The sequence below is a fragment of the Oncorhynchus mykiss genome, unplaced genomic scaffold (assembly GCF_057628025.1).
Source record: "Oncorhynchus mykiss isolate SJ-2025 unplaced genomic scaffold, ASM5762802v1 scaffold103, whole genome shotgun sequence".
NCBI classification, from domain to species: Eukaryota; Metazoa; Chordata; class Actinopteri; order Salmoniformes; family Salmonidae; genus Oncorhynchus; species Oncorhynchus mykiss.
The window spans coordinates 1,587,501-1,611,320 of record NW_028322102.1 but is presented as its reverse complement, the minus strand read 5'-3'; the positions used below and the strand labels follow the sequence as shown (position 1 = coordinate 1,611,320).

General features: G+C 44.6%; 1 protein-coding gene across 4 annotated transcripts in view; it reads left to right on the top strand.

The window, feature by feature from the left end:
• Positions 1-23,820, top strand: part of LOC110513667 (dedicator of cytokinesis protein 1) — a 636,864-nt gene that overhangs the window by 218,876 nt on the left and 394,168 nt on the right. For all 4 annotated transcript variants that reach the window (XM_090228873.1, XM_090228870.1, XM_090228871.1 and 1 more), the window contains exons 25-26: positions 5,985-6,091; positions 23,516-23,643. In XM_090228873.1, coding sequence (XP_090084999.1) covers positions 5,985-6,091; positions 23,516-23,643 — 235 coding nt within the window. The remainder of the gene's footprint in view (positions 1-5,984; positions 6,092-23,515; positions 23,644-23,820) is intronic.

Sequence of the window (23,820 nt, the reverse complement as noted above, 5' to 3'; positions counted from 1 at the left end):
CCCTCCCTCCCTCCCTCCCTCCCTCCCTCCCTCCTCTTCTATCCCCATCTCCTCCCTCCCTCCTGCCCTCCCTCCCTCCTGCCCTCCCTCCCTCCCTCCCTCCCTCCTTCCCTCCTTCCCTCGCTCCTCTTCTATCCTCCTCTCCTCCCTCCCTCCTCTTTTATCCTCCTCTCCTCTCTCCCTCCTCTTCTATCCCCATCTCCCTCCCTCCCTCCCTCCCTCCCTCCCTCCCTCCCTCCCTCCCTCCCTCCCTCCCTCCCTCCCTCCCTCCCTCGCTCCTCTTCTATCCTCCTCTCCTCCCTCCCTCCTCTTTTATCCTCCTCTCCTCTCTCCCTCCTCTTCTATCCCCATCTCCCTCCCTCCCTCCCTCCCTCCCTCCCTCCCTCCCTCCCTCCCTCCCTCCCTCCCTCCCTCCCTCCCTCCCTCCCTCCCTCCTCTATCCTCCTCTCCTCCCTCCCTCCTCTATCCTCCTCTCCTCCCTCCCTCCTCTATCCCCCTCTCCTCCCTCCCTCTATCCCCCTCTCCTCCCTCCATCTATCCCCCTCTCCTCCCTCCCTCTATCCCCCTCTCCTCACTCCCTCCCTCCCTCCTCTTCTCCCCTCCTCTCCATCCTCTTCTCCCCTGGTCTCCTGTTCCCCACGGTGTCCAGTGTTAAAGCCAGAAAACACCTGAATACAAAGTTCAAACAGTGTCATTTTCCCCACCTGCTGTGTCCCTGGCTTCTTTTCTAATCACAGATTACAGTGTTCAGCTGGCCTTTCTGTGTAGCTGTGCTTTCTACTTTCCACCCAGCTCCCGTTTCCTGTTTCCTGACAGCGCCGTCAGGGCAAAGCTGTTCTATCAGAGCCGAAGGAAAGGAAGGTGGAGGGCCAAGCTTTCTGCTTTTCTTCCGCACCGACAGAAGAGCAGGGGATTAGTTGCTCCAGTTGTCAACACAAACCTGGCTGAGGAGAAGAGAGGGATGAATTGAGGCCACGCTGAGAATGTTTCATCCCTTGCCAAACACTTGCCTCCAACGGGGCAGCAAGCAGAACTTCAGTACCCGTCCTCTAGCGAAGGAGACACCCCTTCATCCCTCATCCCTCATCCCATGAATGTACTTTCCTCAAGAGAACATTTTCCTCAAAGGATATATTGCATACAAAATATGGTCAATTCAATGTCCATGTTGCTACAATGATGTAGTTGTGTTCTATGTAATACCAATGTTGTTAACATGATGTAGTTGTGTTCTATGTAATACCCTTGTTGTTAACAGGATGTAGTTCTATGTAATACCCATGGTGTTAACAGGATGTAGTTCTATGTAATACCCGTGTTGTTAACATGATGTAGTTCTATGTAATACCCATGTTGTTAACAGGATGTAGTTCTATGTAATACCCATGTTGTTAACAGGATGTAGTTGTGTTCTATGTAATACCCATGTTGTTAACAGGATGTAGTTCTATGTAATACCCATGTTGTTAACAGGATGTAGTTCTATGTAATACCCATGTTGTTAACAGGATGTAGATGTGTTCTATGTAATACCCATGTTGTTAACAGGATGCAGTTCTATGTAATACCCATGTTGTTAACAGGATGTAGTTCTATGTAATACCCATGTTGTTAACAGGATGTAGTTCTATGTAATACCCATGTTGTTAACATGATGTAGTTCTATGTAATACCCATGTTGTTAACAGGATGTAGTTCTATGTAATACCCATGTTGTTAACAGGATGTAGATGTGTTCTATGTAATACCCATGTTGTTAACAGGATGTAGTTCTATGTAATACCTATGTTGTTAACAGGATGTAGTTCTATGTAATACCCATGTTGTTAACAGGATGTAGTTGTGTTCTATGTAATGCCCATGTTGTTAACAGGATGTAGTTCTATGTAATACCCATGTTGTTAACATGATGTAGTTCTATGTAATACCCATGTTGTTAACAGGATGTAGTTCTATGTAATGCCCATGTTGTTAACAGGATGTAGTTATATGTAATACCCATGTTGTTAACAGGATGCAGTTGTGTTCTATGTAATGCCCATGTTGTTAACATGATGTAGTTGTATGTAATACCCATGTTGTTAACGGGATGTAGTTCTATGTAATACCCATGTTGTTAACAGGATGTAGTTCTATGTAATACCCATGTTGTTAACATGATGTAGTTGTGTTCTGTAATTCCCATGTTGTTAACAGGATGTAGTTGTGTTCTGTAATTCCCATGTTGTTAACAGGATGTAGTTCTATGTAATACCCATGTTGTTAACAGGATGTAGTTCTATGTAATACCCATGTTGTTAACATGATGTAGTTGTGTTCTATGTAATACCCATGTTGTTAACATGATGTAGTTCTATGTAATACCCATGTTGTTAACAGGATGTAGTTGTGTTCTATGTAATACCCATGTTGTTAACAGGATGTAGTTATATGTAATACCCATGTTGTTAACATGATGTAGTTCTATGTAATACCCATGTTGTTAACAGGATGTAGTTCTATGTAATACCCATGTTGTTAACAGGATGTAGTTCTATGTAATACCTATGTTGTTAACAGGATGTAGTTCTATGTAATACCCATGTTGTTAACAGGATTTAGTTGTGTTCTATGTAATACCCATGTTGTTAACATGATGTAGTTGTGTTATATGTAATACCCATGGTGTTAACAGGATGTAGTTCTATGTAATACCCATGTTGTTAACGGGATGTAGTTTTATGTAATACCCATGTTGTTAACATGATGTAGTTGTGTTCTATGTAATACCCATGTTGTTAACAGGATGTAGATGTGTTCTATGTAATACCCATGTTGTTAACAGGATGTAGTTGTGTTCTATGTAATACCCATGTTGTTAACAGGATGTAGTTCTATGTAATACCCATGGTGTTAACAGGATGTAGTTCTATGTAATACCCATGTTGTTAACATGATGTAGTTCTATGTAATACCCATGTTGTTAACATGATGTAGTTGTGTTCTATGTAATACCCATGTTGTTAACATGATGTAGTTCTATGTAATACCCATGTTGTTAACAGGATGTAGTTCTATGTAATACCCATGTTGTTAACATGATGTAGTTGTGTTCTATGTAATACCCATGTTGTTAACATGATGTAGTTCTATGTAATACCAATGTTGTTAACGAGATGTAGTTCTATGTAATACCCATGTTGTTAACAAGACGTAGTTCTATGTAATACCCATGTTGTTAACATGATGCAGTTGTGTTCTATGTAATACCCATGTTAACAGGATGTAGTTCTATGTAATACCCATGTTGTTAACAGGATGTAGTTCTATGTAATACCCATGGTGTTAACAGGATGTAGTTCTATGTAATACCCATGTTGTTAACAGGATGTAGTTCTATGTAATACCCGTGGGTTAGTCATGTCAGTATACTGTAGTCACACACATACAACATGGGTTGAAGGCTGTATACAGGGAACTGTTGGTAGCCTGTAACAGTCTCTGTCATGTTCAACAACTATGTTGCTCACTCACTATGACACAACAGATAAATAGTTTACATTCCTCCTAACTGAACCAACTACCTGGAACTAAGGCTGACACCTACTACCTGGAACAAAGGCTGACACCTACTACCTGGAACTAAGGCTGACGCCTACTACCTGGAACTAAGGCTGACGCCTACTACCTGGAACTAAGGCTGACGCCAACTACCTGGAACTAAGGCTGACACCAACTACCTGGAACTAAGGCTGACGCCAACTACCTGGAACTAAGGCTGATGCCAACTACCTGGAACTAAGGCTGACACCTACTACCTGGAACTAAGGCTGACACCAACTACCTGGAACTAAGGCTGACACCAACTACCTGGAACTAAGGCTGACACCAACTACCTGGAACTAAGGCTGACACCAACTACCTGGAACTAAGGCTGACACCAACTACCTGGAACTAAGGCTGACACCAACTACCTGGAACTAAGGCTGACACCAACTCAGTAGAGACGTCACCATCTGACATGGACATTGGATTTAATGAATGACTCCAGCCGCTGAGCCAATAAAACTCTGCTCCTATCGGACATTTCTGTTGTTTGTTGTTGTTTGTCTTTACAGTAAACTGTTCACAAAGTTAATTCTGTTTGTCTTTACAGTAAACTGTTCACAAAGTTAATTCTGTTTGTCTTTACAGTAAACTGTTCAGAGTTAATTCTGTTGTTTGTCTTTACAGTAAACTGTTCAGAGTTAATTCTGTTGTTTGTCTTTACAGTAAACTGTTCAGAGTTAATTATGTTGTTTGTCTTTACAGTAAACTGTTCACAAAGTTAATTCTGTTTGTCTTTACAGTAAACTGTTTACAAAGTTAATTATGTTTGTCTTTACAGTAAACTGTTCAGAGTTCATTCTGTTGTTTGTCTTTACAGTAAACTGTTCAGAGTTCATTCTGTTGTTTGTCTTTACAGTAAACTGTTCAGAGTTCATTCTGTTGTTTGTCTTTACAGTAAACTGTTCAGAGTTCATTCTGTTTGTCTTTACAGTAAACTGTTCAGAGTTCATTCTGTTGTTTGTCTTTACAGTAAACTGTTAAGAGTTCATTCTGTTGTTTGTCTTTACAGTAAACTGTTCAGAATTCATTCTGTTTGTCTTTACAGTAAACTGTTCAGAGTTCATTCTGTTGTTTGTCTTTACAGTAAACTGTTCAGAGTTCATTCTGTTGTTTGTCTTTACAGTAAACTGTTCAGAATTCATTCTGTTTGTCTTTACAGTAAACTGTTCAGAGTTCATTCTGTTGTTTGTCTTTACAGTAAACTGTTCAGAATTCATTCTGTTTTTTGTCTTTACAGTAAACTGTTCAGAGTTCATTCTGTTGTTTGTCTTTACAGTAAACTGTTCAGAGTTCATTCTGTTTGTCTTTACAGTAAACTGTTCAGAGTTCATTCTGTTGTTTGTCTTTACAGTAAACTGTTAAGAGTTCATTCTGTTTGTCTTTACAGTAAACTGTTCAGAATTCATTCTGTTTGTCTTTACAGTAAACTGTTCAGAGTTCATTCTGTTGTTTGTCTTTACAGTAAACTGTTCAGAGTTCATTCTGTTTGTCTTTACAGTAAACTGTTCAGAGTTCATTCTGTTTGTCTTTACAGTAAACTGTTCAGAGTTCATTCTGTTGTTTGTCTTTACAGTAAACTGTTCAGAGTTCATTCTGTTTGTCTTTACAGTAAACTGTTCAGAGTTCATTCTGTTGTTTGTCTTTACAGTTAACTGTTCAGAGTTCATTCTGTTGTTTGTCTTTACAGTAAACTGTTCAGAATTCATTCTGTTTTTTGTCTTTACAGTAAACTGTTCAGAATTCATTCTGTTTTTTGTCTTTACAGTAAACTGTTCAGAATTCATTCTGTTTTTTGTCTTTACAGTAAACTGTTCAGAATTCATTCTGTTTTTTGTCTTTACAGTAAACTGTTCAGAGTTCATTCTGTTTGTCTTTACAGTAAACTGTTCAGAGTTCATTCTGTTGTTTGTCTTTACAGTTAACTGTTCAGAGTTCATTCTGTTGTTTGTCTTTACAGTAAACTGTTCAGAATTCATTCTGTTTTTTGTCTTTACAGTAAACTGTTCAGAATTCATTCTGTTTTTTGTCTTTACAGTAAACTGTTCAGAATTCATTCTGTTTTTTGTCTTTACAGTAAACTGTTCAGAGTTCATTCTGTTGTTTGTCTTTACAGTAAACTGTTCAGAGTTAATTCTGTTTGTCTTTACAGTAAACTGTTCAGAGTTCATTCTGTTTGTCTTTACAGTAAACTGTTCAGAGTTCATTCTGTTGTTTGTCTTTACAGTAAACTGTTCAGAGTTAATTCTGTTTGTCTTTACAGTAAACTGTTCAGAGTTCATTCTGTTTGTCTTTACAGTAAACTGTTCAGAGTTCATTCTGTTTTTTGTCTTTACAGTAAACTGTTCAGAATTCATTATGTTGTTTGTTCACAGAGTTCATTCTGTTTGTCTTTACAGTAAACTGTTCACAGAGTTCATTCTGAAGGTTCCTCTGGGTCGTCTGGTCAAACAGAAGCTGAACTGCCTCATCGACATCGTCCACAGTGATCTCTTCACACAGCATGGTAAGAACTTCACTACTCAGCACCATCTCTGCCAGCCCTACACACAGAGCGCCAAACAGCCCCACGCATAGCGAGCCAAACAGCCCCACGCACAGCGAGCCAAACAGCCCCACGCACAGAGCTCGAAACAGCCAAGCTCTGCACGATGAAGCCTCGACCTTGAAGCTCTGCACAGCCAAGCCCCACACGCCAAGCCCCGCATGCCAAGCCCCACACACGATGAAACCCCAACACGCCCGTCTCCAGTGTGCCATGTTAAGGTGTAACAGGGTTATGTCAGGGGGGTGCTACAGTCAGTCCTGTTGTCTCTGTGTCAGAGAAGACCCCACCACACTAATCCATCTTATCTATTCTAGATAATTCTGTCAGCTTGATAGTCTCTCTCCTTATCTTCCTTTCTCCCCCCCTCCTTCTCTCTCTCCGTATCTCTCTTCCCCCCTCTCCTTCTCTCTCTCCGTATCTCTCTTTCCCCCCTCCTTCTCTCTCTCCGTATCTCTCTTCCCCCCCTCTCCTTCTCTCTCTCCGTATCTCTCTTCCCCCCCTCTCCTTCTCTCTCTCCGTATCTCTCTCCCCCCCTCTCCTTCTCTCTCTCCGTCTCTCCCCCCCTCTCCTTCTCTCTCTCCGTCTCTCCCCCCCTCTCCTTCTCTCTCCGTCTCCCCCCCCCCCTCTCCTTCTCTCTCTCCGTTTCTTCCCCCCTCTCATCTCTCTCCGTATCTTCCCCCCTCTCCTTCTCTCTCTCCGTCTCTTCCCCCCTCTCCTTCTCTCTCTCTGTCTCTTCCCCCCCTCTCCTTCTCTCTCTCCGTCTCTTCCCCCCCTCTCCTTCTCTCTCTCTGTCTCTTCCCCCCCTCTCCTTCTGTCTCTTCCCCCCTCTCCTTCTCTCTCTCCGTATCTTCCCCCGCTCTCCTTCTGTCTCTCCGTCTCTTCCCCCCATCTCCTTCTCTCTCTCTGTCTCTTCCCCCCCTCTCCTTCTGTCTCTTCCCCCCCTCTCCTTCTCTCTCTCCGTCTCTTCCCCCGCTCTCCTTCTGTCTCTCCGTCTCTTCCCCCCCTCTCCTTCTGTCTCTTCCCCCCTCTCCTTCTCTCTCTCCGTATCTTCCCCCGCTCTCCTTCTGTCTCTCCGTATCTTCCCCCGCTCTCCTTCTGTCTCTCCGTCTCTTCCCCCCATCTCCTTCTCTCTCTCTGTCTCTTCCCCCCCTCTCCTTCTGTCTCTTCCCCCCCTCTCCTTCTCTCTCTCCGTCTCTTCCCCCGCTCTCCTTCTGTCTCTCCGTCTCTTCCCCCATCTCCTTCTCTCTCTCCGTTTCTTCCCCCCATCTCCTTCTGTCTCTCCGTATCTCTCTTCCCCCGCTCTCCTTCTGTCTCTCCGTCTCTTCCCCCCCTCTCCGTATCTCTCTTCCCCCCTCTCCGTATCTCTCTTCCCCCCTCTCTCCGTATGTCTCCATCTCCCCCCTCTGTCAGCCACCATGTGTCAGGTGAACATGGCAGGTAGTTGAGGAAGGTGTCTGTGTAGTTCTGTAATGTACCATGTCAGGCTGCTCTGTGTTAGAGGGGAGGATTTAAACCTTCCTGCCAAGCAGCCCTGAAGGTAATGGATGTTGACCAGAGAGGCTGGTCCTCCATACAGCCTACTGTGGCACACGCTAGCCCTACGTTAGTGTCTGTGTGTGGGGTTAGTGTCTGTGTGGTTAGTGTCTGTGTGTGGGGTTAGTGTCTGTGTGTGGGGTTAGCCCAATACACACACAGCCCAATACACGCACACCCCAATACACACACAACCCAATACACGCTAGATGGATGAGGAAAGACACTGGTCTAATGTAGATGGATGAGGACAGACACACTGACTGGTCTAATGGAGATGGATGAGGACAGACACTCTGACTGGTCTAATGTAGATGGATGAGGACAGACACACTGACTGGTCTAATGTAGATGGATGAGGACAGACACACTGACTGGTCTAATGCAGATGGATGAGGACAGACACACTGACTGATCTAATGTAGATGGATGAGGACAGACACACTGACTGGTCTAATGCAGATGGATGAGGACAGACACACTGACTGGTCTAATGTAGATGGATGAGGACAGACATACTGACTGGTCTAATGTAGATGGATGAGGACAGACACACTGACTGGTCTAATGCAGATGGATGAGGACAGACACACTGACTGGTCTAATGTAGATTGATGAGGACAGACACACTGACTGATCTAATGTAGATGGATGAGGACAGACACACTGACTGGTCTAATGCAGATGGATGAGGACAGACACACTGACTGGTCTAATGTAGATGGATGAGGACAGACCCACTGACTGGTCTAATGTAGATGGATGAGGACAGACACACTGACTGGTCTAATGCAGATGGATGAGGACAGACACACTGACTGATCTAATGTAGATGGATGAGGACAGACACACTGACTGGTCTAATGCAGATGGATGAGGACAGACACACTGACTGGTCTAATGTAGATGGATGAGGACAGACATACTGACTGGTCTAATGTAGATGGATGAGGACAGACACACTGACTGGTCTAATGCAGATGGATGAGGACAGACACACTGACTGGTCTAATGTAGATGGATGAGGACAGACCCACTGACTGGTCTAATGTAGATGGATGAGGACAGACCCACTGACTGCCCAAAGCACTGGTCTAATGTAGATGGATGAGGGAAACAACAGCTGATTCTTTCTATGGGAACTCTCTCTTTGTGCTTTCTACTGACCTCTAAACCAATTAGAAATGACAGGAAATGACACCATGAAACAGGCCCCCAGCTTCGACTCCAAGGGAGAGCCGACTTGGTTTCCAATGGATACACAACAACACATCTAGGAGGATCAGGATTATTCCCCCATTATAACCCTGTTCCCCCATTATAACCCTACATCTAGGAGTATCAGGATTATTCCCCCATTATAACCCTACATCTAGGAGTATCAGTATTATTCCCCCATTATAACCCTACATCTAGGAGTATCAGGATTGTTCCCCCATTATAACCCTACATCTAGGAGTATCAGGATTATTCCCCCATTATAACCCTACATCTAGGAGTATCAGGTTTATTCCCCCATTGTAACCCTACATCTAGGAGTATCAAGGTTTATTCCCCCATTATAACCCTACATCTAGTAGTATCAGGATTATTCCCCCATTATAACCCTACATCTAGGAGTATCAGGTTTATTCACCCATTATAACCCTACATCTAGGAGTATCAAGGTTTATTCCCCCATTATAACCCTACATCTAGTAGTATCAGGATTATTCCCCCATTATAACCCTACATCTAGGAGTATCAGGTTTATTCACCCATTATAACCCTACATCTAGGAGTAATCAGGATTATTCCCCCATTATAACCCTACATCTAGGAGTATCAGGATTATTCCCCCATTGTAACCCTACATCTAGGAGTATCAAGGTTTATTCCCCCATTATAACCCTACATCTAGTAGTATCAGGATTATTCCCCCATTATAACCCTACATCTAGGAGTATCAGGTTTATTCACCCGTTATAACCCTACATCTAGGAGTATCAAGGTTTATTCCCCCATTATAACCCTACATCTAGTAGTATCAGGATTATTCCCCCATTATAACCCTACATCTAGGAGTATCAGGTTTATTCACCCATTATAACCCTACATCTAGGAGTAATCAGGATTATTCCCCCATTATAACCCTACATCTAGGAGTATCAGGATTATTCCCCCATTATAACCCTACATCTAGGAGTATCATGATTATTCCCCCATTATAATCCTACATCTAGGAGTATCAGGATTATTCCCCCATTATAACCCTACATCTAGGAGTATCAGGATTATTCCCCCATTATAACCCTACATCTAGGAGTATCAGGTTTATTCCCCCATTATAACCCTACATCTAGGAGTATCATGATTATTCCCCCATTATAACCCTACATCTAGGAGTATCAGGTTTATTCCCCCATTATAACCCTACATCTAGGAGTATCAGGTTTATTCCCCCATTATAACCCTACATCTAGGAGTATCAGGTTTATTCCCCCATTATAACCCTGTTCCCCCATTATAACCCTACATCTAGGAGTATCAGGTTTATTCCGCCATTATAACCCTACATCTAGGAGTATCAGGATTATTCCCCCATTATAACCCTACATCTATGAGTATCAGGATTATTTTAGTACCAGATAAAACCCTGTTCCCCCATTATAACCCTATAACCCCATTATAACCCTATAACCCCATTATAACCATATTCCCCCATTATAACCCTATTCCCCCATTATAACCCTATTCCCCCATTATAAACCTATTTCCCCATTATAACTATGTTATAGCCCTATACCCTTTTCCCCATTATAAACCTATTCCCCCTTTTTTCTCTGTTACTACCCCATTATAACCCTGTTCCCCCATTATAACCCTACATCTAGGAGTATCAGGTTTATTCCCCCATTATAACCCTACATCTAGGAGTATCAGGTTTATTCCCCCATTATAACCCTGTTCCCCCATTATAACCCTACATCTAGGAGTATCAGGTTTATTCCGCCATTATAACCCTACATCTAGGAGTATCAGGATTATTCCCCCATTATAACCCTACATCTAGGAGTATCAGGATTATTTTAGTACCAGATAAAACCCTGTTCCCCCATTATAACCCTATAACCCCATTATAACCCTATTCCCCCATTATAACCCTATAACCCCATTATAAACCCTGTTCCCCCATTATAACCCTATTCCCCCATTATAACCCTATAACCCCATTATAAACCTATAACCCCATTATAACCCTATTCCCCCATTATAACCCTATAACCCCATTATAAACCTATAACCCCATTATAACCCTATTCCCCAATTATAACCCTATAACCCCATTATAACCCTATAACCCCATTATAACCCTATTCCCCCATTATAAACCTATTTCCCCATTATAACTATGTTATAACCCTATACCCTTTTCCCCATTATAAACCTATTCCCCCTTTTTTCTCTGTTACTACCCCATTATAACCCTGTTCCCCCGTTATAACCCAGTTATATCCCTATTATCACTCTGTTATAACCCCATGTCCCTATTGTAACCCCATTTTAACCCCATGTCCCCATAATAACCCCTTTATAGCCCCATGTCCCTATTATAAACCCATGTCCCTATTATAAACCTATTATAAACCCATGTCCCTATTATAAACCCATTATAAACTCATGTCCCTATTATAAACCCATGTCCCTATTATAACCCCATGTCCCTATTATAAACCCATTATAACCCCATGTCCCTATTATAAACCCATTATAACCCCATGTCCCTATTATAAACCCATGTCCCTATTATAAACCCATGTCCCTATTATAAACCCATGTCCCTATTATAAACCCATGTCCCTATTATAAACCCATGTCCCTATTATAAACCTATTATAAACCCATGTCCCTATTATAAACCTATTATAAACACATGTCCCTATTATAAACCTATTATAAACCCATGTCCCTATTATAAACCCATGTCCCTATTATAAACCCATGTCCCTATTATAAACCCATGTCCCCATTATAACCCCATGTCCCTATTATAAACCCATGTCCCTATTATAACCCCATTATAACCCCATGTCCCTATTATAACCCATTATAAACCCATGTCCCTATTATAAACCCATGTCCCTATTATTAACCCATGTCCCTATTATAACCCCATGTCCCTATTATAACCCCATGTCCCTATTATAACCCCATGTCCCTATTATAACCCCATGTCCCTATTATAACCCCATTATAACCCCATGTCCCTATTATAACCCCATTATAACCCCATGTCCCTATTATAAACCCATGTCCCTATTATAAACCCATGTCCCTATTATAACCCCATTATAACCCCATGTCCCTATTATAACCCCATTATAAACCCATGTCCCTATTATAAACCCATGTCCCTATTATAACCCCATTATTACCCCATGTCCCTATTATAACCCTATTATAAACCCATGTCCCTATTATAAACCCATGTCCCTATTATAACCCCATTATTACCCCATGTCCCTATTATAACCCCATTATAACCCCATGTCCCTATTATAACCCCATTATAAACCCATGTCCCTATTATAAACCCATGTCCCTATTATAACCCCATTATTACCCCATGTCCCTATTATAACCCCATTATAAACCCATGTCTCTATTATAAACCCATGTCCCTATTATAAACCCATCATAAACCCATGTCCCTATTATAAACCCATGTCCCTATTATAAACCCATCATAAACCCATGTCCCTATTATAAACCCATGTCCCTATTATAACCCCGTTCGAACAATATTCCCCCGCTAGTCTAATATATTAAACCCTCTATTCTAATATGGACCAACCCTCTAGTCTAATATGGACCAACCCTCTAGTCTAATATATTAAACCCTCTAGTCTAATATATTAAACCCTCTAGTCTAATATGGACCAACCCTCTAGTCTAATATGGACCAACCCTCTAGTCTAATATGGACCAACCCTCTAGTCTAATATGGACCAACCCTCTAGTCTAATATGGACCAACCCTCTAGTCTAATATGGACCAACCCTCTAGTCTAATATGGGCCAACCCTCTAGTCTAATATGCGCCAACCCTCTAGTCTAATATGGGCCAACCCTCTAGTCTAATATGGACCAACCCTCTAGTCTAATATGGACCAACCCTCTAGTCTAATATGGACCAACCCTCTAGTCTAATATGGGCCAACCCTCTAGTCTAATATGGACCAACCCTCTAGTCTAATATGGGCCAACCCTCTAGTCTAATATGGACCAACCCTCTAGTCTAATATGGACCAACCCTCTAGTCTAATATGGACCAACCCTCTAGTCTAATATGGACCAACCCTCTAGTCTAATATGGGCCAACCCTCTAGTCTAATATGGGCCAACCCTCTAGTCTAATATGGACCAACCCTCTAGTCTAATATGGACCAACCCTCTAGTCTAATATGGGCCAACCCTCTAGTCTAATATATTAAACCCTCTATTCTAATATGGACCAACCCTCTAGTCTAATATGGACCAACCCTCTAGTCTAATATGGACCAACCCTCTAGTCTAATATGGACCAACCCTCTAGTCTAATATGGGCCAACCCTCTAGTCTAATATGGACCAACCCTCTAGTCTAATATGGACCAACCCTCTAGTGAATATGGGTCAACCCTCTAGTCTAATATGGACCAACCCTATAGTGAATATGGGCCAACCCTCTAGTCTAATATGGACCAACCCTCTAGTCTAATATGGACCAACCCTATAGTGAATATGGGTCAACCCTCTAGTCTAATATGGACCAACCCTATAGTGAATATGGGTCAACCCTCTAGTCTAATATGGACCAACCCTATAGTGAATATGGGCCAACCCTCTAGTCTAATATGGACCAACCCTCTAGTCTAATATGGACCAACCCTATAGTGAATATGGGTCAACCCTCTAGTCTAATATGGACCAACCCTATAGTGAATATGGGCCAACCCTCTAGTCTAATATGGACCAACCCTCTAGTCTAATATGGGCCAACCCTCTAGTCTAATATGGGCCAACCCTCTAGTCTAATATGGGCCAACCCTCTAGTCTAATATGGGCCAACCCTCTAGTCTAATATGGGCCAACCCTCTAGTCTAATATGGACCAACCCTCTAGTCTGATATGGACCAACCCTCTAGTCTAATATATTAAACCCTCTAGTCTAATATGGACCAACCCGCTAGTCTAATATGGACCAACCCTCTAGTCTAATATGGACCAACCCTCTAGTCTAATATGGACCAACCCTCTAGTCTAATATGGGCCAACCCTCTAGTCTAATATGGGCCAACCCTCTAGTCTAATATATTAAACCCTCTAGTCTAATATGGACCAACCCTCTAGTCTAATATATTAAACCCTCTAGTCTAATATGGACCAACCCGCTAGTCTAATATGGACCAACCCTCTAGTCTAATATGGACCAACCCTCTAGTCTAATATGGACCAACCCTCTAGTCTAATATGGACCAACCCTCTAGTCTAATATGGACCAACCCTCTAGTCTAATATGGACCAACCCTCTAGTCTAATATGGGCCAACCCTCTAGTCTAATATGGGCCAACCCTCTAGTCTAATATGGACCAACCCTCTAGTCTAATATATTAAACCCTCTATTCTAATATGGACCAACCCTCTAGTCTAATATGGACCAACCCGCTAGTCTAATATATTAAACCCTCTATTCTAATATATTAAACCCTCTATTCTAATATGGACCAACCCTCTAGTCTAATATATTAAACCCTCTATTCTAATATGGACCAACCCTCTAGTCTAATATGGGCCAACCCTCTAGTCTAATATGGGCCAACCCTCTAGTCTAATATGGGCCAACCCTCTAGTCTAATATGGACCAACCCTATAGTGAATATGGGCCAACCCTCTAGTCTAATATGGGCCAACCCTCTAGTCTAATATGGACCAACCCTATAGTGAATATAGGCCAACCCTCTAGTCTAATATGGACCAACCCTCTAGTCTAATATGGACCAACCCTCTAGTCTAATATGGGCCAACCCCCTAGTCTAATATGGGCCAACCCTCTAGTCTAATATGGGCCAACCCTCTAGTCTAATATGGGCCAACCCTCTAGTCTAATATGGACCAACCCTCTAGTCTAATATGGACCAACCCTCTAGTCTAATATGGACCAACCCTCTAGTCTAATATGGGCCAACCCTCTAGTCTAATATGGACCAACCCTCTAGTCTAATATGGGCCAACCCTCTAGTCTAATATATTAAACCCTCTAGTCTAATATGGACCAACCCTCTAGTCTAGTATGGGCCAACCCTCTAGTCTAATATGGGCCAACCCTCTAGTCTAATATGGACCAACCCTCTAGTCTAATATGGGCCAACCCTCTAGTCTAATATGGGCCAACCCTCTAGTCTAATATGGGCCAACCCTCTAGTCTAATATATTAAACCCTCTAGTCTAATATGGGCCAACCCTCTAGTCTAATATGGACCAACCCTCTAGTCTAATATGGGCCAACCCTCTAGTCTAATATATTAAACCCTCTAGTCTAATATGGACCAACCCTCTAGTCTAGTATGGGCCAACCCTCTAGTCTAATATGGGCCAACCCTCTAGTCTAATATGGACCAACCCTATAGTGAATATGGGCCAACCCTCTAGTCTAATATGGGCCAACCCTCTAGTCTAATATGGGCCAACCCTCTAGTCTAATATGGACCAACCCTCTAGTCTAATATGGGCCAACCCTCTAGTCTAATATGGACCAACCCTCTAGTCTAATATGGGCCAACCCTCTAGTCTAATATGGACCAACCCTCTAGTCTAATATATTAAACCCTCTATTCTAATATGGACCAACCCTCGAAGTCTAATATGGACCAACCCTCTAGTCTAATATGGGCCAACCCTCTAGTCTAATATGGACCAACCCTCTAGTCTAATATGGACCAACCCTCTAGTCTAATATATTAAACCCTCTAGTCTAATATGGACCAACCCTCTAGTCTAATATATTAAACCCTCTAGTCTAATATGGACCAACCCTCTAGTCTAATATATTAAACCCTCTAGTCTAATATGGACCAACCCTCTAGTCTAATATGGACCAACCCTCAATTCTAATATGGACCAACCCTCTAGTCTAATATATTAAACCCTCTATTCTAATATGGACCAACCCTCTAGTCTAATATGGACCAACCCGCTAGTCTAATATATTAAACCCTCTATTCTAATATGGACCAACCCGCTAGTCTAATATGGACCAACCCTCTAGTCTAATATGGACCAACCCTCTAGTCTAATATGGACCAACCCTCTAGTCTAATATGGACCAACCCTCTAGTCTAATATGGACCAACCCTCTAGTCTAATATGGACCAACCCTCTAGTCTAATATGGGCCAACCCTCTAGTCTAATATAGACCAACCCTCTAGTCTAATATGGGCCAACCCTCTAGTCTAATATATTAAACCCTCTAGTCTAATATGGGCCAACCCTCTAGTCTAATATGGGCCAACCCTCTAGTCTAATATGGACCAACCCTCTAGTCTAATATGGACCAACCCTCTAGTCTAATATGGGCCAACCCTCTATTCTAATATGGGCCAACCCTCTAGTCTAATATGGACCAACCCTATAGTGAATATGGGCCAACCCTCTAGTCTAATATGGGCCAACCCTCTAGTCTAATATATTAAACCCTCTATTCTAATATATTAAACCCTCTATTCTAATATGGGCCAACCCTGTAGTCTAATATGGGCCAACCCTCTAGTCTAATATGGGACAACCCTCTAGTCTAATATGGGCCAACCCTGTAGTCTAATATGGGCCAACCCTCTAGTCTAATATGGGCCAACCCTCTAGTCTAATATGGACCAACCCTATAGTGAATATGGGCCAACCCTCGAGTCTAATATGGGCCAACCGTCTAGTCTAATATGGACCAACCCTCTAGTCTAATATGGACCAACCCTATAGTGAATATGGGCCAACCCTCTAGTCTAATATGGGCCAACCCTCTAGTCTAATATGGACCAACCCTATAGTGAATATGGGCCAACCCTCTAGTCTAATATGGGCCAACCCTCTAGTCTAATATGGACCAACCCTATAGTGAATATGGGCCAACCCTCTAGTCTAATATGGGCCAACCCTCTAGTCTAATATGGGCCAACCCTCTAGTCTAATATGGGCCAACCCTCTAGTCTAATATGGGCCAACCCTCTAGTCTAATATGGGCTAACCCTCTAGTCTAATATGGGCCAACCCTCTAGTCTAATATGGGCCAACCCTCTAGTCTAATATGGGCCAACCCTCTAGTCTAATATGGACCAACCCTCTAGTCTAATATATTAAACCCTCTAGTCTAATATGGACCAACCCTCTAGTCTAATATGGACCAACCCTATAGTGAATATGGACCAACCCTATAGTGAATATGGGCCAACCCTCGAGTCTAATATGGGCCAACCCTCTAGTCTAATATGGGCCAACCCTCGAGTCTAATATGGGCCAACCCTCTAGTCTAATATGGATCAACCCTCAAGTCTAATATGGACCAACCCTCTCATCTAACATGGGCCAACCCTCTAGTCTAATATATTAAACCCTAGTGAATATGGACCAACCTTCTGGTCTAGTATGGGCCAACCCTCTAGTCTAATATATTAAACCCTAGTGAAAATGGACCAACCCTCTGGTCTAGTCTATTGAACCTTAGCCAGCCACTCCAACAATGTGGATGGTCTGTCATTTCTGAAGTGCTTCTGTGTTTTTATCCCACGCAAACAGATTACTAGTGCTGTTCATCTAGCTGTGTGGGAGGACAAGAAAGCTTGTCTCTTGTATGTGTGTGTGAGAGGGCGTTTGTGTGTGTGTGTGTGTGAGAGCGAGGGTGTGTGAGAGAGGGTGAGTGTTTGTTTGTGTGTGTGTGTGTGAGAGCGAGAGGGTGTGTGAGAGAGGGTGAGTGTTTGTTTGTGTGTGTGTGAGAGGGCGTTTGTGTGTGTGTGAGAGTTGGTGTGTGTGTGTGAGAGAGGGTGAGTGTTTGTGTGTGTGTGAGAGAGGGTGAGTGTTTGTGTGTGTGTGAGAGAGGGTGAGTGTTTGTGTGTGAGAGAGGGTGAGTGTGTGTGTGTGTGTGTGAGGGCATTTGTGTGCGTGTGAGAGAGGGTGAGTGTGTGTGTGTGTGTGAGAGAGAGTGAGTGTTTGTGTGCGTGTGAGAGAGGGTGAGTGTGTGTGTGTGTGTGTGAGAGAGGGTGAGTGTTTGTGTGCGTGTGAGAGAGGGTGAGTGTGTGTGTGTGTGTGTGTGTGAGAGAGGGTGAGTGTTTGTGTGTGTGTGAGAGAGAGGGTGAGTGTGTGTGTGAGAGTGCGTTTGTGTGTGTGTGTGTGTGTGAGGGCATGTGTGTGTGTGTGAGAGAGGGTGAGTGTGTGTGTGTGTGTGAGAGAGAGGGTGAGTGTGTGTGTGTGAGAGTGCGTTTGTGTGTGTGTGAGAGAGGGTGAGTGTGTGTGTGTGTGTGTGAGAGGGTGAGTGTGTGTGTGTGTGTATGTTTCCCATAGAGAGGGGGAGTGAGGGAATTTCGGCACTGGAAAGACCAGGTATTAAACACTGTAGACAATGAGCCAGAGTCCCTCAGATGGGAGATTTGTTTTGGTGTTTCAGCATCAGGAGGATTACTCAACAGTGTCCCCTAATAGCACACAGCTTAGCGTTCTGTCCCGTACACCACAGATGGCACCACAATCTCAATCAACCAAATGTATTTATATAGCCCTTCGTACATCAGCTGATATCTCAAAGTGCTGTACAGAAACCCAGCCTAAAACCCCAAACAGCAAGCAATGCAGGTGTAGAAGCACGGTGGCTACGAAAAACTCCCTAGAAAGGCCAAAACCTAGGAAGAAACCTAGAGGAACCAGGCTATGAGGGGTGGCCAGTCCTCTTCTGGCTGTTTATATAGCCCTTCGTACATCAGCTGATATCTCATAGTGCTTACACAGAAACCCAGTCTAAAACCACCAACAGCAAACAATGCAGGTGTAGAATCACTAAATGGGCAATGGACATTTCAAACCATTTACAAAGTGTCACCCCACCAGCGTTTCGGGTTGACAGCTGAGGGGGTGGTGGTGGTGGGGGGGGGGGCTGGGGAAATCTAACCGCTCTCAAATTCATAGACAGAGCTGTGGCTACAAGGACTGACCGCCCATGATATCAACATTATAGTTTAATCATGTTTTGAGGCTGTACAGTGTTTGTTTACCACTATATTGTTTACAAACAAATGAGTGAAACAAGCGGTTGATCTTCAAGGTGTTCCTGGTGGATCACCAAACATTTCTGGAGGAAAGACACACAGACTTGTGATCCTAATATTTCATTTATTCAGAGGCCCTGTTGGTGGTGGGTGCACTTGATTCAGAGGCCCTGTTGGTGGTGGGTGCACTTGATTCAGAGGCCCTGTTGGTGGTGGGTGCACTTGATTCAGACGAGTGGTGACTCGTGTCCCTCCATTCCTCCATCCTCCTCTTCTCCCTGACCCTTGTCCCATCATCCTCCTCTTCTCCCTGAACCATGTCTCATCATCCTCCTCTTCTCCTTGACCCATGTCCCTCCATCCTCCTCTTCTCCCTGACCCATGTCCCTCCATCCTCCTCTTCTTCCTGACCCATGTCCCTCCATCCTCCTCTTCTTCCTGACCCATGTCCCTCCATCCTCCGCTTCTTCCTGACCCATGTCCCTGCATCCTCCTCTTCTTCCTGACCCATGTCCCATTCCTCCTCTTCTCCCTGACCCATGTCCCTCCATCCTCCTCTTCTTCCTGACCCATGTCCCATTCCTCCTTTTCTCCCTGACCCATGTCCCTCCATCCTCCTCTTCTCCCTGACCCATGTCCCATTCCTCCTCTTCTCCCTGACCCATGTCCCTCCATCCTCCTCTTCTTCCTGACCCATGTCCCTCCATCCTCCTCTTCTCCCTGACCCATGTCCCATTCCTCCTCTTCTCCCTGACCCATGTCCCATTCCTCCACTTCTCCCTGACCCATGTCCCTCCATCCTCTTCTTCGTCCTGACCCATGGCCCTCCATCCTCCTCTTCTCCCTGACTCGTGTCCCTCCATCCTCCTCTTCTCCTCGACCCTTGTCCCATCATCCTCCTCTTCTCCCTGAACCATGTCCCATCATCCTCCTCTTCTCCCTGAACCATGTCCCATCATCCTCCTCTTCTTCCTGACCCATGTCCCATCATCCTCCTCTTCTCCCTGACCCATGTCCCATCATCCTCCTCTTCTCCCTGACCCATGTCCCTCCATCCTCCTCTTCTTCCTGACCATGTCCCTCCATCCTCCTCTTCTTCCTGATCCATGTCCCTCCATCCTCCTCTTCTTCCTGACCCATGTCCCTCCATCATCCTCTTCTTCCTGACCCATGTCCCTCCATCCTCCTCTTCTTCCTGACCCATGTCCCTCCATCGTCCTCTTCTTCCTGACCCATGTCCCTCCATCGTCCTCTTCTTCTTCCTGACCCATGTCCCTCCATCCTCCTCTTCTTCCTGACCCATGTCCCTCCATCCTCCTCTTCTCCCTGACCCATGTCCCTCCATCCTCCTCTTCTTCCTGACCCATGTCCCTCCATCCTCCTCTTCTTCCTGACCCATGTCCCTCCATCCTCCTCTTCTTCCTGACCCATATCCCTCCATCCTCCTGGTTCTCAATCTCCATCCTCCTCTTCTCCCTGACCCATATCCCTCTACTCCTCCATCCTCCTCTCTCTCTATTTGATCCCCAGGAAGGGCTGTTCTCTATCCTTCTCACTGTTGGTCCCTCAGGCCCCTAGCTTTCATTTTAACCACACGGCACTACCTGTAGATTGGAATTTCTGGGTTTAATAACATATGTTAATTTATCATTGACCGCTTCAGGTAACTCTCTCCATATGGATTTCCTACTCTCTGTCTATCTCGCTCTTTCTCCTTCTCTCACCCCCCCTCTCTCTTTCCCTCCCCTCTCCCTATCGCTCCCTCTCTCCCTCTCCCTCTCTGTCTCTCTCTCGCTCCCTCTCTCTTTCCCTCCCATCTCTCCCTCTCTTTCCCTCTCTCTCCCTTTCACTCCCTCTCTCTCCCTCTCTCTCTTTCACTCCCTCACTCTCTCTTTCACTCCCTCGCTCTCTCGCTCTCTCCCTCTCTCTCTCTCTCTCTCACTCCCTCTATTTCACTCCCTCTATTTCACTCCCTCTCGCTCTCTCTCGCTCTCTCTCGCTCTCTCTCGCTCTCTCTCTCTCTCGCTCTCTCTCGCTCTCTCTCGCTCTCTCGCTCTCTCTCGCTCGCTCTCTCTCTCTCGTTCCCTCTCTCTCTGTATTTCTCTTTCAATTTAATGGTTTTCTTGGCATGGGAAACATGTTTACATTGCCAAAGCAAGTGAAGTAGATAATAAACAAAAGTGAAATAATCAATAAAAAATGTACAGTAAATATTACAAAAAGTTCCAAAAGAATAAAGACTTAAAAAAAAAAACTTGCTTAGGGTTTAGGCCAGGTTACTTTAGTACTTTATGGATGAATGGGTAGGTAGATGGATGGATGGGTAGATGGATGGATGGGTAGGTAGATGTATGGATGGGTAGATGGATGGATGGGTAGATGGATGGATGGGTAGATGGATGGATGGGTAGGTAGATGTATGGATGGGTAGATGGATGGATGGGTGGGTAGGTGGATGGATGGTTGGGTAGATGGATGTATGGATGGGTAGATGGATGTATGGATGGGTAGATGGATGGATGGATGGGTAGGTAGATGTATGGATGGGTAGATGGATGTATGGATGGGTAGATGGATGGATGGGTAGATGGATGGATGGATGGATGGATGGGTAGATGGATGGATGGATGGATGGATGGGTAGATGTATGGATGGATGGGTAGATGGATGTATGGATGGGTAGATGGATGGATGGATGGGTAGGTAGATGTATGGATGGGTAGATGGATGTATGGATGGGTAGATGGATGGATGGGTAGATGGATGGATGGATGGATGGGTAGATGGATGGGTGGATGGATGGATGGATGGGTAGATGTATGGATGGATGGATAGATGTATGGATGGATGGATAGATGGATGGGTGGATGGATGGATGGATGGGTAGATGTATGGATGGATGGATGGATGGATGGATGGATGGGTAGATGTATGGATGGATGGATAGATGGATGGGTAGATGGATGGGTGGATGGATGGATGGATGGGTAGATGTATGGATGGATGGGTAGATGGATGGATGGATGGATAGATGGATGGGTAGATGTATGGGTGGATGGATGGATGGGTAGGTAGATGTATGGATGGGTAGGTGGATGGATGGGTAGGTAGATGTATGGATGGGTAGATGGATGGATGGATGGATGGGTAGGTAGATGTATGGGTAGGTAGATGGATGGATGGGTGGGTAGTTGGATGGATGGGTGGGTAGTTGGATGTATGGGTGGGTAGGTAGGTAGATGTATGGATGGGTAGGTAGATGTATGGATGGATGGTAGATGGATGGATGGATGGGTAGGTAGATGGATGGATGGGTGGGTAGTTGGATGGATGGGTGGGTAGGTAGGTAGATGGATGGGTAGGTGGATGGATGGGTAGGTAGATGGATGTATGGATGGGTAGGTAGATGGATGGATGGGTAGATGGATGGATGGGTAGTTGGATGGATGGGTAGATGGATGGATGGGTAGTTGGATGGATGGGTAGATGGATGGTTGGGTAGTTGGGTGGATGGATGGATGGATGGATGGATGGATGGGTGGGTGGATGGATGGATAGATGGGTGGGTAGTTGGATGGGTAAATGGATGGATGGGTGGATGGATGGATGGGTGGGTAGATGGATGGATGGGTGGATGGATGGATGGGTAGTTGGATGGATGGGTGGATGGATGGGTAGTTGGATGGGTAGATGTATGGATGGATGGATGGGTGGGTAGATGGATGGGTGGGTAGATGGATGGATGGATGGATGGGTGGGTGTATGGATTGGTGGTTGGGTAGATGGATGGATGGGTGGGTGGGTAGATGGATGGATGGGTAGATGGATGGGTGGGTAGATGAATGGGTGGATGGGTAGATGGATGGATGGGTGGATGGGTGGGTGGGTAGATGGATGGATGGATGGGTAGGTGGATGGTTGGATGGATGGATGTATGAATGGGTGGGTGGATGGATGGATGGATGGATGGATGGGTGGATGGATGGGTGGGTAGATGGATGGATGGATGGATGGGTGGATGGATGGGTAGATGGATGGGTGGGTAGATGGGTAGATGGATGGATGGATGGATGGGTAGATGGATGGGTGGGTGGATGGGTAGATGGATGGGTGGGTAGATGGGTAGATGGATGGATGGGTAGGCAGATGGATGGATGGATGGGTAGTTGGATGGGTAGATGGATGTATGGGTGGGTAGATGGATGGATGGATGGGTAGATGGATGGATGGGTGGGTAGATGGATGGATGGGTAGGTGGATGGATGGATGTATGTATGGATGGATGGGTGGGTAGATGGGTAGATGGATGGATGGGTAGGTAGATGGATGTATGGGTGGGTAGATGGATGGATGGATGGGTAGTTGGATGGGTAGATGGATGGATGGGTGGGTAGATGGATGGGTAGATAGATGGTTAGATGGATGGATGGATACATGGATGGGTAGTTGGATGGATGGATGGGTAGATGGATGGATGGGTGGGTAGCTGGATGGATGGATGGGTAGGTAGATTGATGGATGGATGGGTAGTTGGATGGGTAGTTGGATGGGTTGATTGATTGGTACTGTATGTTTCCTGCAGACTGCCGGGAGATCCTGCTTCCTCTGATGACAGAACAGCTGAAGTTTCATCTAGAGAACCAGGAGGAACTGGAGGCCTGCTGTCAGCTGCTGAGTAACATACTAGAGGTCCTCTACAGGAAGGATGTGGTGAGGAACATACACACACACACACACACACACACACACACACACACACACACACACACACACACACACACACACACACACACACACACACACACACAGCTACTACTGTCAGCTGCTGAGTAACATACTAGAGGTCCTCTACAGGAAGGATGTGGTGAGGAACACACACACACACCA